Consider the following 12174-nt stretch of genomic DNA (forward strand, 5'->3'; position numbering starts at 1 on the left):
ATCTATCAATCAGCCAATCAAAAATCCAGTGTCCCTGAGCTATTTACAACAGCATACAAGGTTGGCCAAATTTGGTTTGAGATGTAGAACTTTGACGGTCACCATGTTGACACTAACATTACCAAGACAGATTCACTGTAGTAGTGTTTGGTGCCAACATGGATGCCAGTTGGCCAGTACAGTACTCCAGTACCTGTGTGCCCAGTAGTTGGCCCTGTGGATGACAAACTCTGGCATCTCCAGATCGTCTCTCTCCCATGTGCACTGGTCGTAGGTCAGGTCTCTCCACTTGACCAGGTAGTGGTATATCCCTTTCTTGTCCATACTGGGAAACCCACACACACACGTACATCCGTACACATACATTATGGCCTGAACTGCACACATATTGTAACAATCAATAAACTAGCACACACACACACACACCCCGCCTCACACACACCCCGCCCACCCACCCCCCCCCATCTCTCACACACACACACACACACACACAAACACACACACACACAAACACAAACCCCACCTCACACACAAACACAAACCCCACCCCACACACACACCCCACATGCACACGTACCTGTGGTTGATGATGCGGTGGACCATCATCCATTCAGGCTTGATGCCGTATTTATAGAACTTGTCATCCAGGGCAGCGTAGTCTGGGTCTTTCAGCCTCCTCTTCTCACTCTTAACACTCTCCTCCTCTCCCCCCGACCCATAGTCCAGACTGGGAGGCTCATCCATATCTGTCTTTCTCTGGTAGTTACGGAACATCACCGAGTGGAAGATCTCCAGCTAGAGGGATGGAGGGATGAAAAAGAGGAGAGGAATAGGAGGAAAGAGAACATTTGTTGAATGAAAGCAAGGAAGGGAAGTGTGTAGGATACTTGCATGCTAAGCGTCTTGCCGTTTTTCATATCATTACATCAGCCTCTCCTCCAACTGTTTCACCCTCTTTTTCTTTTTCAGCCTCTCTCTCTCTCTCTCTCTCTCTCTCTCTCTCTCTCCTCCCTCCCTCCCTCCCTCCCTCCCTCCCTCCCTCCCTCTCTCACCTGTAGTTCAGTGATCCAGGTACAGTGCCAGTAGGACTGTCCGGTCAGCTTGACAAAGAACTCCCTCTCAGCCCTGCCCTTCATGGGGGGTGGCGGGGGAGCATCAGGAGGGGTATCGGGGGTGGGGGGCACGGGTACAGGATCGGGGGGCTCGCCCCATCGCCAGTGGAGGATCCTCTGTACCCTGCCCTTGATAGCAGGACACTGGGGGAAGAAGTCGAAAATGAGGAATCCAAATAGATTAGAGTAATGTCAAGTAGAGTAGATTGAATACAATACAATAGAATACAATAGGAAATATTGTCCAAACATTGTGGACATTTGCATTGTACACATAATGATAACAAACAAACAAGACTTACGGTGCAGCGTGGACACAGCCACTCTCCGTTGGGGATCTCAGGCAGGGGCGGGTTGAGGCAGTGGATGTGGTAGGAGGAGGGACAGGTGTCGCAGCATAATAGCTCCCCCCCATCCTTACAGACCCTGCAGAACTCCATGTGGTCATCCTCCTCTTCCTCCAGTCCTACCAGCAGTCCAACCCCAGGTACCTCTGGTACCACCATGTCCTCACTCTCCTCCTCAAACTCCTCAAAGTCCTCATCCTTCGCTTCCCACTGGATCCCTTCTTTCTCCTGCAGGAGAGGAGAGGAGGAGAGGAAGAGGACAGGAGAAGAGGAGGACAGGAGAGGAGAAGAGGAGAGGAGGAGGACAGGAGAGGAGAAGAGGAGAGGAGGAGGAGAAGAGGATTGCATGGGGAATTAATAGGTAAATACAATTATTTGATCCATTATCCATTATCATCATCATTGGTAGGGTTTATATGTCTGATGATACCTTACAGTGCATTCGGAAAGTATTCAGACCCCTTGACCTTTTCCACATTTTGTTACGTTACAGCCTTATTCTAAAATTGATTAAACAAAATAAATCCTCATCAATCTACACACAATACCCCATAATAACAAAGCGAAAACATTCATAATTCATCATTCATAATTAATGTTTGCTTCATTCATGCTTGGGGGTTTGCCAAAAGGCACCTAAAGGACTCAGACCATGAGAAACAAGATTCTCTGGTCTGATGAATCCAAGATTGAACTCTTTGGCCTGAATGCCAAGCGTCACGTCTGGAGGAAACCCGGCACCATCCCTACGGTGAAGCATGGTGCATCTTGCTGTGGGGATGTTTTTCAGCGGCAGGGACTGGGAAACTAATCAGGATCGAGGGAGAAATGAACGGAGCAAAGTACAGAGAGATCCTTGATGAAAACCTGCTCCAGGACCTCAGACTGGGGCAAAGGTACACCTTCCAACAGGACAACGACCTTAAGCACACAGCCAAGACAACGCAGGAGTGGCTTCGGGACAAGTCTCTGAATGTCCTTGAGTGGCCCAGTCAGAGCCCGGACTTGAACTCGATCGAACATCTCTGGAGAGACCTGAAAATAGCTGTGCAGCGACGCTCCCCATCCAACCTGACAGAGCTTGAGAGGATCTGCAGAGAAGAATGGGAGAAACTCCCCAAATACAGGTGTGCCAAGCTTGTAGCGTCATACCCAAGAAGAATCAAGGCTGTAATCGCTGCCGAAGGTGCTTCAACAAAGTACTGAGTAAAGGGTCTGAATACTTATGTATATGTGATATTTCAGTTGCTAAATTTTTTGCAATTTACAAAAATGTCGAAAAAACTGTTTTTGCTTTGTAATTATGGGGTATAGTGTGTAGATTGATGAGGAAAAAGGCTGTAACGTAACAAAATGTGGAAAAGGTCAAGGGGTCTGAATTGGCTCACACACTGTGAATAGAGTACACACAAAAAGTAGCATTACACGCAGCTCTGTCTGTACTGCTGACATAAACAATCAGCAGACTTGAGGATTATTAACACCAACTTTGAGGACTACGGTACTCACACAGTGGGGGCAACTCCACTTGCCCTCAGGGGCCTTCTCCAGCTCAGGCTCCAGACAGACCAGGTGGTAGGCCCTGGGACAGGTGTCACACAGAATGATCTCCCCTCCCTGCTGGCACACCTCACAGTAGTCCTGGTGGTCTGTCTCATAACCGTCCTCCTCCCCCTCACCCTCATCCAGCACTGACAGAGAGAGAGAAGGAGAGAGAGAGAGAGAGAGAGAGAGACAGACAGACAGACAGACAGACAGACAGACAGACAGACAGACAGACAGACAGACAGACGAGAGAGAGAGAGAGAGAGAGAGAGAGAGAGAGAGAGAGAGAGAGAGAGAGAGAGAGAGAGAGAGAGAGAGAGAGAGAGAGAGATGGGATGGATAAATAAATTAGGGAGGGGAAATGAGGAGGGAAAAAGGAAGGGGGGATAAGAGAGAGAGGTGGCAGAGAGGGAGAAGGAGAAAAGACAGAGAGACATCACATGCTGAACATAAGTCAGACCGATTCAGAGTTTATACCCTTTTTTTAAGGAACATTTTGTTTACTTTTCTTCTTCTTCTTGGCCGGACGTCCTCTCTTGTTCTTCTTGACCCGTGGGGAGCTGTCGGAGCGGACCGAGGAGCTGTGGACACTGGAGTCCTCCTGCTCCGAGTCCTCCTCATCAACATCATCTCCACTCTGAGAGGAAGGGAGGGAGTTAGATATATACACAAGAAAAGGGCAACCAGTGAAGAACACCATTGTAGATACAACCCATATATATTTTCCCATTTGTACTTGAACTATTTGCACATGGTTACAACACTGTATATAGACATAATATTACATTTGAAATGTTTTTATTCTTTTGGAACTTCTGAGTGTAATGTTTACATTGAAATTGAATTGAATTGAGAGAGAGAGAGAGAGAGAGCGAGAGAGAGAGAGAGAGAGAGAGAGAGAGAGAGAGAGAGAGAGAGAAAAAAGAGAGAGAGAGACTGCATGCAGAATTCTGCAAAAAATATCCTCTGTGTACAACGTCAAATACCAAATAATGCATGCAGTGCATGGTACTCGAGAAGTGTTCTCCATGTGTCATTGTGTTTTTCCAGTCAGAGTTAGTATTTTGTATTGTTTGCTGTCAGCCTGTTTTTTGGAGACCTATGTGCTCCTCATTTGTTTTCGTGTATAGTCCGTTGTTTTGTATCCTGGCTTTTGGACCACCAGTAAAGATCCTTGTTTCACCATCTCTGCCTACTGCCTACTGTCTATCCTGCACCACACCTGGGTCACACCTCACACCAACCCTTACAGAAAACTGAGCCAATATGGAGGCAGCACAGTATCATAGCGCATTGGCAGCGCAGGGAGCCATGATCAGCACGACCGCAGCCTGCAGCATATCATTGAGAATCTCCGCCAGCTGACGATCTCCGTGCAGAGCCGGGTGGACACCCGACCAGTCCCGGAAGCCGGTGGAGCGGAAGCCGCGTCTCCAGTCTTGCCTGCGACATCGCGGGAACCTCCGTAGAGGTACGACAGACGTCCAGGGGGCTGCAGGGAATCCATCACCCAGTGTTCCCTGATGTTCAGCCTACAACACTCCTCCTTCCCGACGGAGCAGGGCCGGGTGGCCTACATTATCACTCAGTTGACAGGTAGGGCCCTTTCCTGGGCTACCACGGAGTGGGAGAGCCAAACTCCGGCGTGCGCCGACTCCTACCAATTCACCCGGGAGTTACGCAAGGTGTTCGACACCTCTCGGGTGTCGAACACCAGGGAGCTGCCTGTGCAACTGGACGGCCTCGTTGACCTCTCTGTGCAGGTGGACAATCAGCGTCGTGAGAGGGCGTACGAGAGAGGCATGACGCAAAGCTTGCCTCCGCGTCTCCCTATCAGCCCGGAGACGCCTCAGGAGGAGGCTATGCAGCTGGGTGCGGCGCGCTTGTCCCGGATGGCGAGGCAGAGGCGTCTGCCCCAGGGACGTTGCCGGTACTGCGGAGAAGCCGGGAAAACAGGAGGGCTCGCTGGTATCGGGAGGGGTGCTAGCAGGCCGGAACCGAAACCCCAACTCCAGAGACACTTTTCTCCACGTCAGGGTTCAGTGGGCACACGCTGCGCGTTGGGCACATGCATTGGTGGATTCTGGGGCCGCGGGAAACCTGATGGACGCGGGGCTGGCCCAAGGGTGGAGCATTCCGTTACTCTCTCTCTCTGAGCCGGTTCCGGTCATGGGCCTGGACGGCCGGCCATTGGTGTCGGGCTTCTTCACCTGGCGCACTGTCCCCGTGCGTGTCCGGTGGCAGGGTGGCTATGGGAGTATATCCAGTTTTTCATTGTGGACTCTCCGAAGTGTCCCCTCATCCTTGGGCACCCCTGGCTGGTCCCCCACAACCCCTGGATAGACTGGTCCACGGGGCGGCTCATCCTGGAGGGGGGCCTACCTCCTCACAGGCCTGATGACTGCGCTATCGATCTCCTGCCGGGCGCCATGCCCACACGAAGGCGATGGCTGTCCTTGTCCCAGCCGGAGATGCTGGCCATGAGGGACGACCCCATTGTCCCCATGCCCTGATGGCTGCCCCAGTTTCGTGGGGAATTGATAGGCTGGTCAGAGCAGCGCTACAGCGGGAGCCCGATCCGGGCAGAGGTCCATCGGGTAGGATGTACGTACTCAAGGCTGCGCGCTCGCGACTGCTTCAATGGGCGCACGTGTCCGACCTCACCAGCCATCCGGGGGGCGCCAGGACGTTGGAGTTCCTGCGTAGGAGGTTCTGGTGGCCATCTGCTGAGGGGGATACGCGCGCCTTCGTAGCTGCTTGCCCGGTGTGCGCATGCACGAAGAGCTCACGTCAGCCCGCGGCAGGGCTGCTCCGACCCCTGCCGTTCCCAAGCGCCCCTATTCCCCGAGCAAGAGAAGGAGGCGGTGGTCCCGTCGGGCCATTCAGAGTGGTCCGGCGAGTCAACCCAGTGACCTACGGCCTGCAACTTCCCCCCCACCACGCGGGTCCATCCCACATTCCATGTGTCCCTCCTCAAGCCCATCACCACCTGTCCCTTGTCTCCCCCTCCTCGTCCTGTTCCCCCGCTGCACCTCTTCGGAGGGCAGCCGGATTTTACAGTGGACCGGATCCTGGACTGCCGGTGGGTGGGGAGGGGTCTCCTATTTCTGGTGGACTGGGAGGGTTATGGGCCAGTGGAGCGGTCCGGGGTGCCCAGGAGGGACATTCTGGACCCAGGGCTGATACAGCATTCCGTCGCCTCCATTCGGAGGCTCCGAGGTGAACGGCTGCAGCAGTTCGTCGGGGGGGGGGGGGTGTCATCCTCTGACAACCTTAGGCACCTCCTCACTCACAGTCGGGACTAATTATCTGCCTATTGGTGTCACCTGTGGCTATCTGATTCACCTGTGTATTTATGCCCTCCCTTCCCTGTGTCCCCTTGCTCATTTTTCTCTGCTAGTTCCTTGATGTCAAGTAGAACGTATCAGTGTCGGATCACGTGACGGAGTTACAGGTACTCGAGAAGTGTTCTCCCTGTGTCATTGTGTTTTTCCAGTCAGAGTTAGTATTTCGTATTGTTTGCTATTCGTATAGAATGCTATTTGGCCCTAAACAGAGAGTACACAGTGGCAGAATACCTGAACACCGTGACTGACCCAAACTTCAGGAAAGCTTTGACTATGTACAGACTTAGTGAGCATAGCCTTGCTATTGGCTCTTAAGAGAAGACAGGCTATGTGCACACTGCCCACAAAATGAGGTGGAAACTGAGTTGCACTTTCTAACTTCCTGCCAAATGTATGACCATATTAGAGACACATATTTCCCTCAGATTACACAGACCCACAAAGAATTCGAAAACAAATCCAATTTGGATAAACTCCCATATCTATTGGGTGAAATACCACAGCGTGCCATCACAGCAGCAAGATTTGTGATCAGTTGCCACAAGAAAAGGGCAACCAGTGAAGAACAAACACCATTGTAAATACAACCCATATTTATGTTTATTTATTTTCCCTTTTGTACTTTAACTATTTGCACATAATATGACATTTGAAATGTCTTTATTGTTTTGGAACTTTTGTGACTATAATGTTTACTGTTAATCTTTTTATTGTTTATTTTACTTTAGTTTAACTATTTCACTTGCTTTGGCAATGTAAACATATGTTTCCCATCCCAATAAAGCCTTTAAATTCAATTGAATTGAGAGAGAGAGAGAGAGCGAGAGAGAGAGAGAGGGAGAGGAGAGAAACACAGATCTGTCGACTCATACACCAGCATGCTCCTACATACATTGGCCTACACAGCACATCTATAGATCCAAATACACAGCATATTAATACTTACAGAGCTGCTCTTCTTCCTCTTGTTGCCTAGGGCCCCCAGTTTGATGCGTATGGGGGCCATCTTCTTGGCTTTAGCTACTGAAGCCGCTACTGCTGCTGCCACCGCCTTCTTCCTCTCAGCCAGAACACGTGGACTCTTACTGCGACTCTTCTTATACCCAGGGCCTGAGAAATAGGGACAGAGTGAAGTCAAGAATTGTACTAGTGCTCTAGCGCAGGGTTTCACAAACCTCTCCTCGGGGTCCTCAGACGTTTCACATATTTGTTGTAGCCCTAAACTGGCACACAAGATTAAATTAGTCGACTATCATCAAACCCTTGAGGTAGTGGGTTCGATCCCCGGGACCACCCATACACAAAAATGTATGCACGCATGACTGTAAGTCGCTTTGGATTGCATCAGGTGTGCCAGTTCAGGGCTACAACAAAAATGTGAAACGTCTGAGGGTCCAGACTACAATTTGTGACCAATTCCATTTAAATTCAATCAGTCCTTGCTACACATGCTACCCTCAACCACTTCACCACTCCACCCTTCTCTCTCATCCTCTGACCTTTGCCCTCTTTGGTCTTGGCCTTGCGGAGCGGGGGAGGCGGGGGTGGCGGCTGGGGGGGCGGCCGTGGGGGTTGGGGCTGCTTCCGGGGGGGAGGTGGCTCCGGGGATGGGGTTGCCGCGGAGACCTGCTCGGCGACGGCGATGGCGGCGGCGGCTGCTGCAGCTGCCACAGCTGCAGCACCGGAGCCCTTGAAGGGGTTGTTGGAGCTGAACTCCCTCCACTTGACCCCCAGGATGGTCATCATTTTAGACATGGGGATCTTAGGGTTCTTCTTGGCTATCATGGGCCTGGGTAGACGAAGAGGAAGGTGAGGAAGAGGAAGAGGGGAGAGGAAGAAGAGCTGAGTGTTTGATGTACAGAACAGTAATGACAGTTGATTTTGAACAGTGTGGCAAATAATCTTGAACTTGAAAATAAACTTGAACTAGAAATTTTTGTTTCTGAGGGATTGTGAATTGAGGGAATTGTTCCACGGTTGGTAGTGAACTACAAAACTGAAATAAACAATAACTCATTGAGTCATCTCGCTGACAGTCAACACTTTGACAAAAGCTCAGCTGCCTCAATCTCTACAGCAGGCCAACTGTACCTCATGGACTGGCTGAAGGCTTTGTAGTTGGTGAGTGTGCGGTAATCGTCTTCAGTGAATGTATGATCCACATCCTCCAGACCCCAGTCCTTAGCCAGCTGGGCCGACGTCTTCTGTTCTATTGGCTGCAGGAGAGAAACAACCAATCAGAGAGCTGGAAGACTTGAGCCATCAGAATGTGTAAAAAAACAACAAAAACAACAATAGCACTTTATTGTTGTGTTCTTCTTACCTTTGTTGTCTCCTCGTGCGTGCTGTCCCCATCGTCTTTTTTCTTCTTTTTGGTTTTCTTCTCCTTCTTCTCCTTGTGTTTCTTCTTCTTCTTTTTCTCGCCAGTGAAGTCACTGGCTGCGCTGTCGGAGTTCTCGCCATAATCTCTCTCTCGCTCCGAGTCTCTCTCTACATCACTTTCCTGAGAGGGGGAGAGGAGAAAAGAAGGGGAGAGAGGGAACGTGAGAAAGAGAGAAAGAGAGAGAACAGAACAGAAAAGAGAGGGTGAGGATGCTAAATCAATATGTAATGTCACAGATATATTAAAAAAAAGCTTCAATTAAGCAAATGAAATAGAATGAAGTGTCATCAGAATGTATGGCGGTAGATGGAGTTAAACCGTAATGATCGAGAAGCTTACAATCTTTTTCCGTTTTCTGGCTTTAACTGGTTTTCCTTCTTTCTCTTTCTCCTTCTTCTTTGTCTCCTTCTTCTTCTTGGGACCTCGTTTCTTCCTCCCTAGACTGTCCCTGTCTGATGCTTCCCTTTCTTCCTCCACTGGGGATTGAAGAGAGGAGAGGGGGATGAAAGAGAGAAAGAGAGAGATGTGATTAAATCATATTGACTATAATCATCTTTGAAGGCTTTGAATCATCGATCTAATCTCTTCTGAACACAATTAAGCACAACAAAAGCCTCTCACCAACACACTGTCATGTGTGAGTTGACACCACGTGTCATAAGTGAGAGTATAGTGTCTTAACACGACCATCAAGCTTGACTGAATTGTGACAAGCTGAATTAGTTCCAGTCAGTGTGTTTGACTGATAAGTGGAATTGACAGCTGATTGGTATCAGTTGAGTGAAAACCAAATCCATAACTGGCTTATGGACATCTGTTAATGAATGCTTCATAACACACAAGAATGTTGTTCATGGTGGCATTGAAAATGTGAGGCTGAGACATATGAAAGTAAGGTCTTATGTAGGCTACATGTTGCACAGTGCTTTAGGGCTTCTAAAACGTTATGTCCATGGCAATATGTTTTTCCCGCAATAATGAATTGGGAAAATAAAATCCAATCAAACATGTAATAGATTTATTTAGAAGCCACAACATCCCACGTTTTGAGGATCAGTGAGTGATAATGAGCCATTCATCCCTTTATTCAAGTTTTTCCCCGGGCAAAAAGTGAGACAGCACCCTATTGGAGAGTGAGAGAGAGAGAAGCCTATGCTTTGTCAGGGGGATGAAGAGAAGGGGAAAAAACATCACAAAAAATCTATCGCTTGCGGCCGCCATTGCACTTGGTAGAAATTAGTTCGATTTTATGGTATGTCTTTGTTGGTAGAGCTACAACACGCAGCGCGTGCCCAGACAAGGTCTCCGCATATTTCTGCTGCACAGTGCAGCCAGGGGCGGCATTAGCACTCACTCGGGGCTCGGTGATTCTGAGGCCGCAAGCTAGTTTGTCTCAATCGGATTAACTGAAACGACTCCCTACCCTACTTCCCCGCAATTAATTCCCACACCTCGGTCCCGAACACAACAGCAACAACAGCAACAACCGCTGGCGCAGGTCGCAGGGGGTTTAGAGCCGCTGCAGGAAGCGCACTAATTGATACGCGGCGCGCGCTTTGTCTCGAGACAGACGACATAGTTTAGCCTACTAGTTCACACTGATGCTAAAAGAGCCCTTGTTGAATATCCCAAAATCATGACATGCAATATCTGATGTCACTATTTAATACATACAAATTAATTTAATTGTATTAATTAAATTGAACTGTAAAATAATGTAAACATTTTCTTTGGTGTGCAGGAACCAGGTAGCCCTAATCTGAAGTCCCTCAAAAATAAATTTAGGAGAAAAATAAGATGTCTGTTGATAGTGTTTTGCACATGACATTGTAGGCAAGTCCTTTATTTTATGAGGCTTTACAGTATATTTTCTAGTCATTGTTTATTATAGGCCTACGTGTTACATGTGTTAGTCTGCTATGACATCGAAAAGAGAGTGGGAACAAAAGCCCTGTAGGCGACACATAACGGTTCTATTCAGAACTTGGAGTAGAGTGTCAGTGTCCTATCATGAACCGTCCCTGTCAGTATGACAGTGGAGACCGTCATGGGGTAGGGGCAAGTTTATTTACACTCCATCATCCAGCACTCACTCCATCATCCGGTTTTAACGCTCACGCCTCGGGAACAGACATCACAGCACTATTCTAAAGACCACTATCAGAAAGCTTATTGCTGGGGAGTCCATGTTTTCTGCCAGTGATGTCGTGAGCTGTACACTTCACATCGACCTATTAATATTGAGATATTATTTACTATGAATATGGCAGCATTGTCAGGATGAAAAGCAACGTCGAGGAGGATCAACTTTGTGAAATTGTATATGGGATAAAAACGAAAAGAGCGGTCTCAAGTTGGTCTAGAAGTTTGAATCTTCAACTCTTTCTATTTCAAAGCTGCGCTATCCCTTGGAGTAACGGGGGCGCAAATAATTATATTGCAGGAACAGATAACTATTGAGATGAGCGGCACAGGGTGTCCTGGCGTACTTTTTTCCAAATGTGGCGTATGTGTTTCTATTTTGTGTGCGCGCTCCCGATTCTTTCGCCAGTGTCTGTCTACTTTAGCCTACTGTAGCCTACTATAGCCTACCTGGCGCGGCTAGTGTTGCAGTTTCTCGAGGCGCCGCCGGCGAGTTTATGTCGCTTGCGTTCTCGTCTAGATCTCCGTGGTCCTCGTCTTCTTCATCAAAATCTCCTCCCTTGGAATTAACCAACATGCCCTGGTCTTCCTCACAGGACCGGAGAGGAGAGGACATTATATTCCTGTCATCGGCTCCGTCCTCGAAATCAGAAATCCTCTGGAATTATGATATTTATTTAATATTCAAATCGACACCAGAAAAAAGTGGGGGCCGTTTTGGAATATTTTACACTACAAGGCAGGGAAACAAAGATGGCCGCTCTTATATTTATTTTTTAACAACCCCCCCAATAAGAAAAATCCCCTTACATAAAAAATGGCTGACTATATTATTGCAGAACGCCCCCCCCCCCTCCTCCTTTCTCTCTCTCCTGTCTCTCTGCCTCTCTCCGCGCACCCCTCCCTCCTCAAAAACCATTCACATTGTTACAAGAAAGGGGGTATTTGACTGCTTGTAATGTTACTGCCCCCCCTCCCCCGCCCATGATCAGACATGCCAGCTAACTGTCTCAAGCTCACACGCAACAAAATTCTCCCTTTCTACACTGCAGAACGCAATACAAATCTATCAAATATGGCCACATTAATATTCTTAAAGGCCCCCACCATGGTATAAAATGAAACGTGTGTGTGTGTGTGTGTGAGAGAGAGAGAGAGAGTCGGGGAGGTAGTTTGAGAGTGGGGGGGTTGGGAAAATCTGCCGCAGCCATGCCCAGATTTACATCAGATTGGATTGCTTAAAAATTAACCACTTGTGGTAGGGATAAAAATCAATGCAATATGCAAACTGGCATTTT

At 48.7% G+C, this 12174-nt stretch overlaps 1 protein-coding gene across 2 annotated transcripts in view; it reads right to left on the reverse strand.

Moving 5' to 3' along the window:
- The window catches only part of LOC121554402 (chromodomain-helicase-DNA-binding protein 3), a 50319-nt gene extending 38605 nt beyond the window's left edge, over window positions 1-11714 (reverse strand). For both annotated transcript variants that reach the window (XM_045211907.1, XM_041867977.2), the window contains exons 1-12: window positions 11327-11714; window positions 9074-9210; window positions 8675-8854; window positions 8443-8567; window positions 7851-8140; window positions 7298-7461; window positions 3509-3641; window positions 2969-3150; window positions 1415-1687; window positions 1053-1256; window positions 578-795; window positions 194-325 (exon numbers count right to left, since the gene is read on the reverse strand). In XM_045211907.1, the coding sequence (XP_045067842.1) occupies window positions 194-325; window positions 578-795; window positions 1053-1256; window positions 1415-1687; window positions 2969-3150; window positions 3509-3641; window positions 7298-7461; window positions 7851-8140; window positions 8443-8567; window positions 8675-8854; window positions 9074-9210; window positions 11327-11492 (2204 nt within the window). In that variant the 5' untranslated portion in view covers window positions 11493-11714. The remainder of the gene's footprint in view (window positions 1-193; window positions 326-577; window positions 796-1052; window positions 1257-1414; window positions 1688-2968; window positions 3151-3508; window positions 3642-7297; window positions 7462-7850; window positions 8141-8442; window positions 8568-8674; window positions 8855-9073; window positions 9211-11326) is intronic.
- Between the last annotated feature and the right edge of the window lie 460 nt (window positions 11715-12174).

Source organism: Coregonus clupeaformis, chromosome 39 (genome assembly GCF_020615455.1).
Source record: "Coregonus clupeaformis isolate EN_2021a chromosome 39, ASM2061545v1, whole genome shotgun sequence".
NCBI classification, from domain to species: Eukaryota; Metazoa; Chordata; class Actinopteri; order Salmoniformes; family Salmonidae; genus Coregonus; species Coregonus clupeaformis.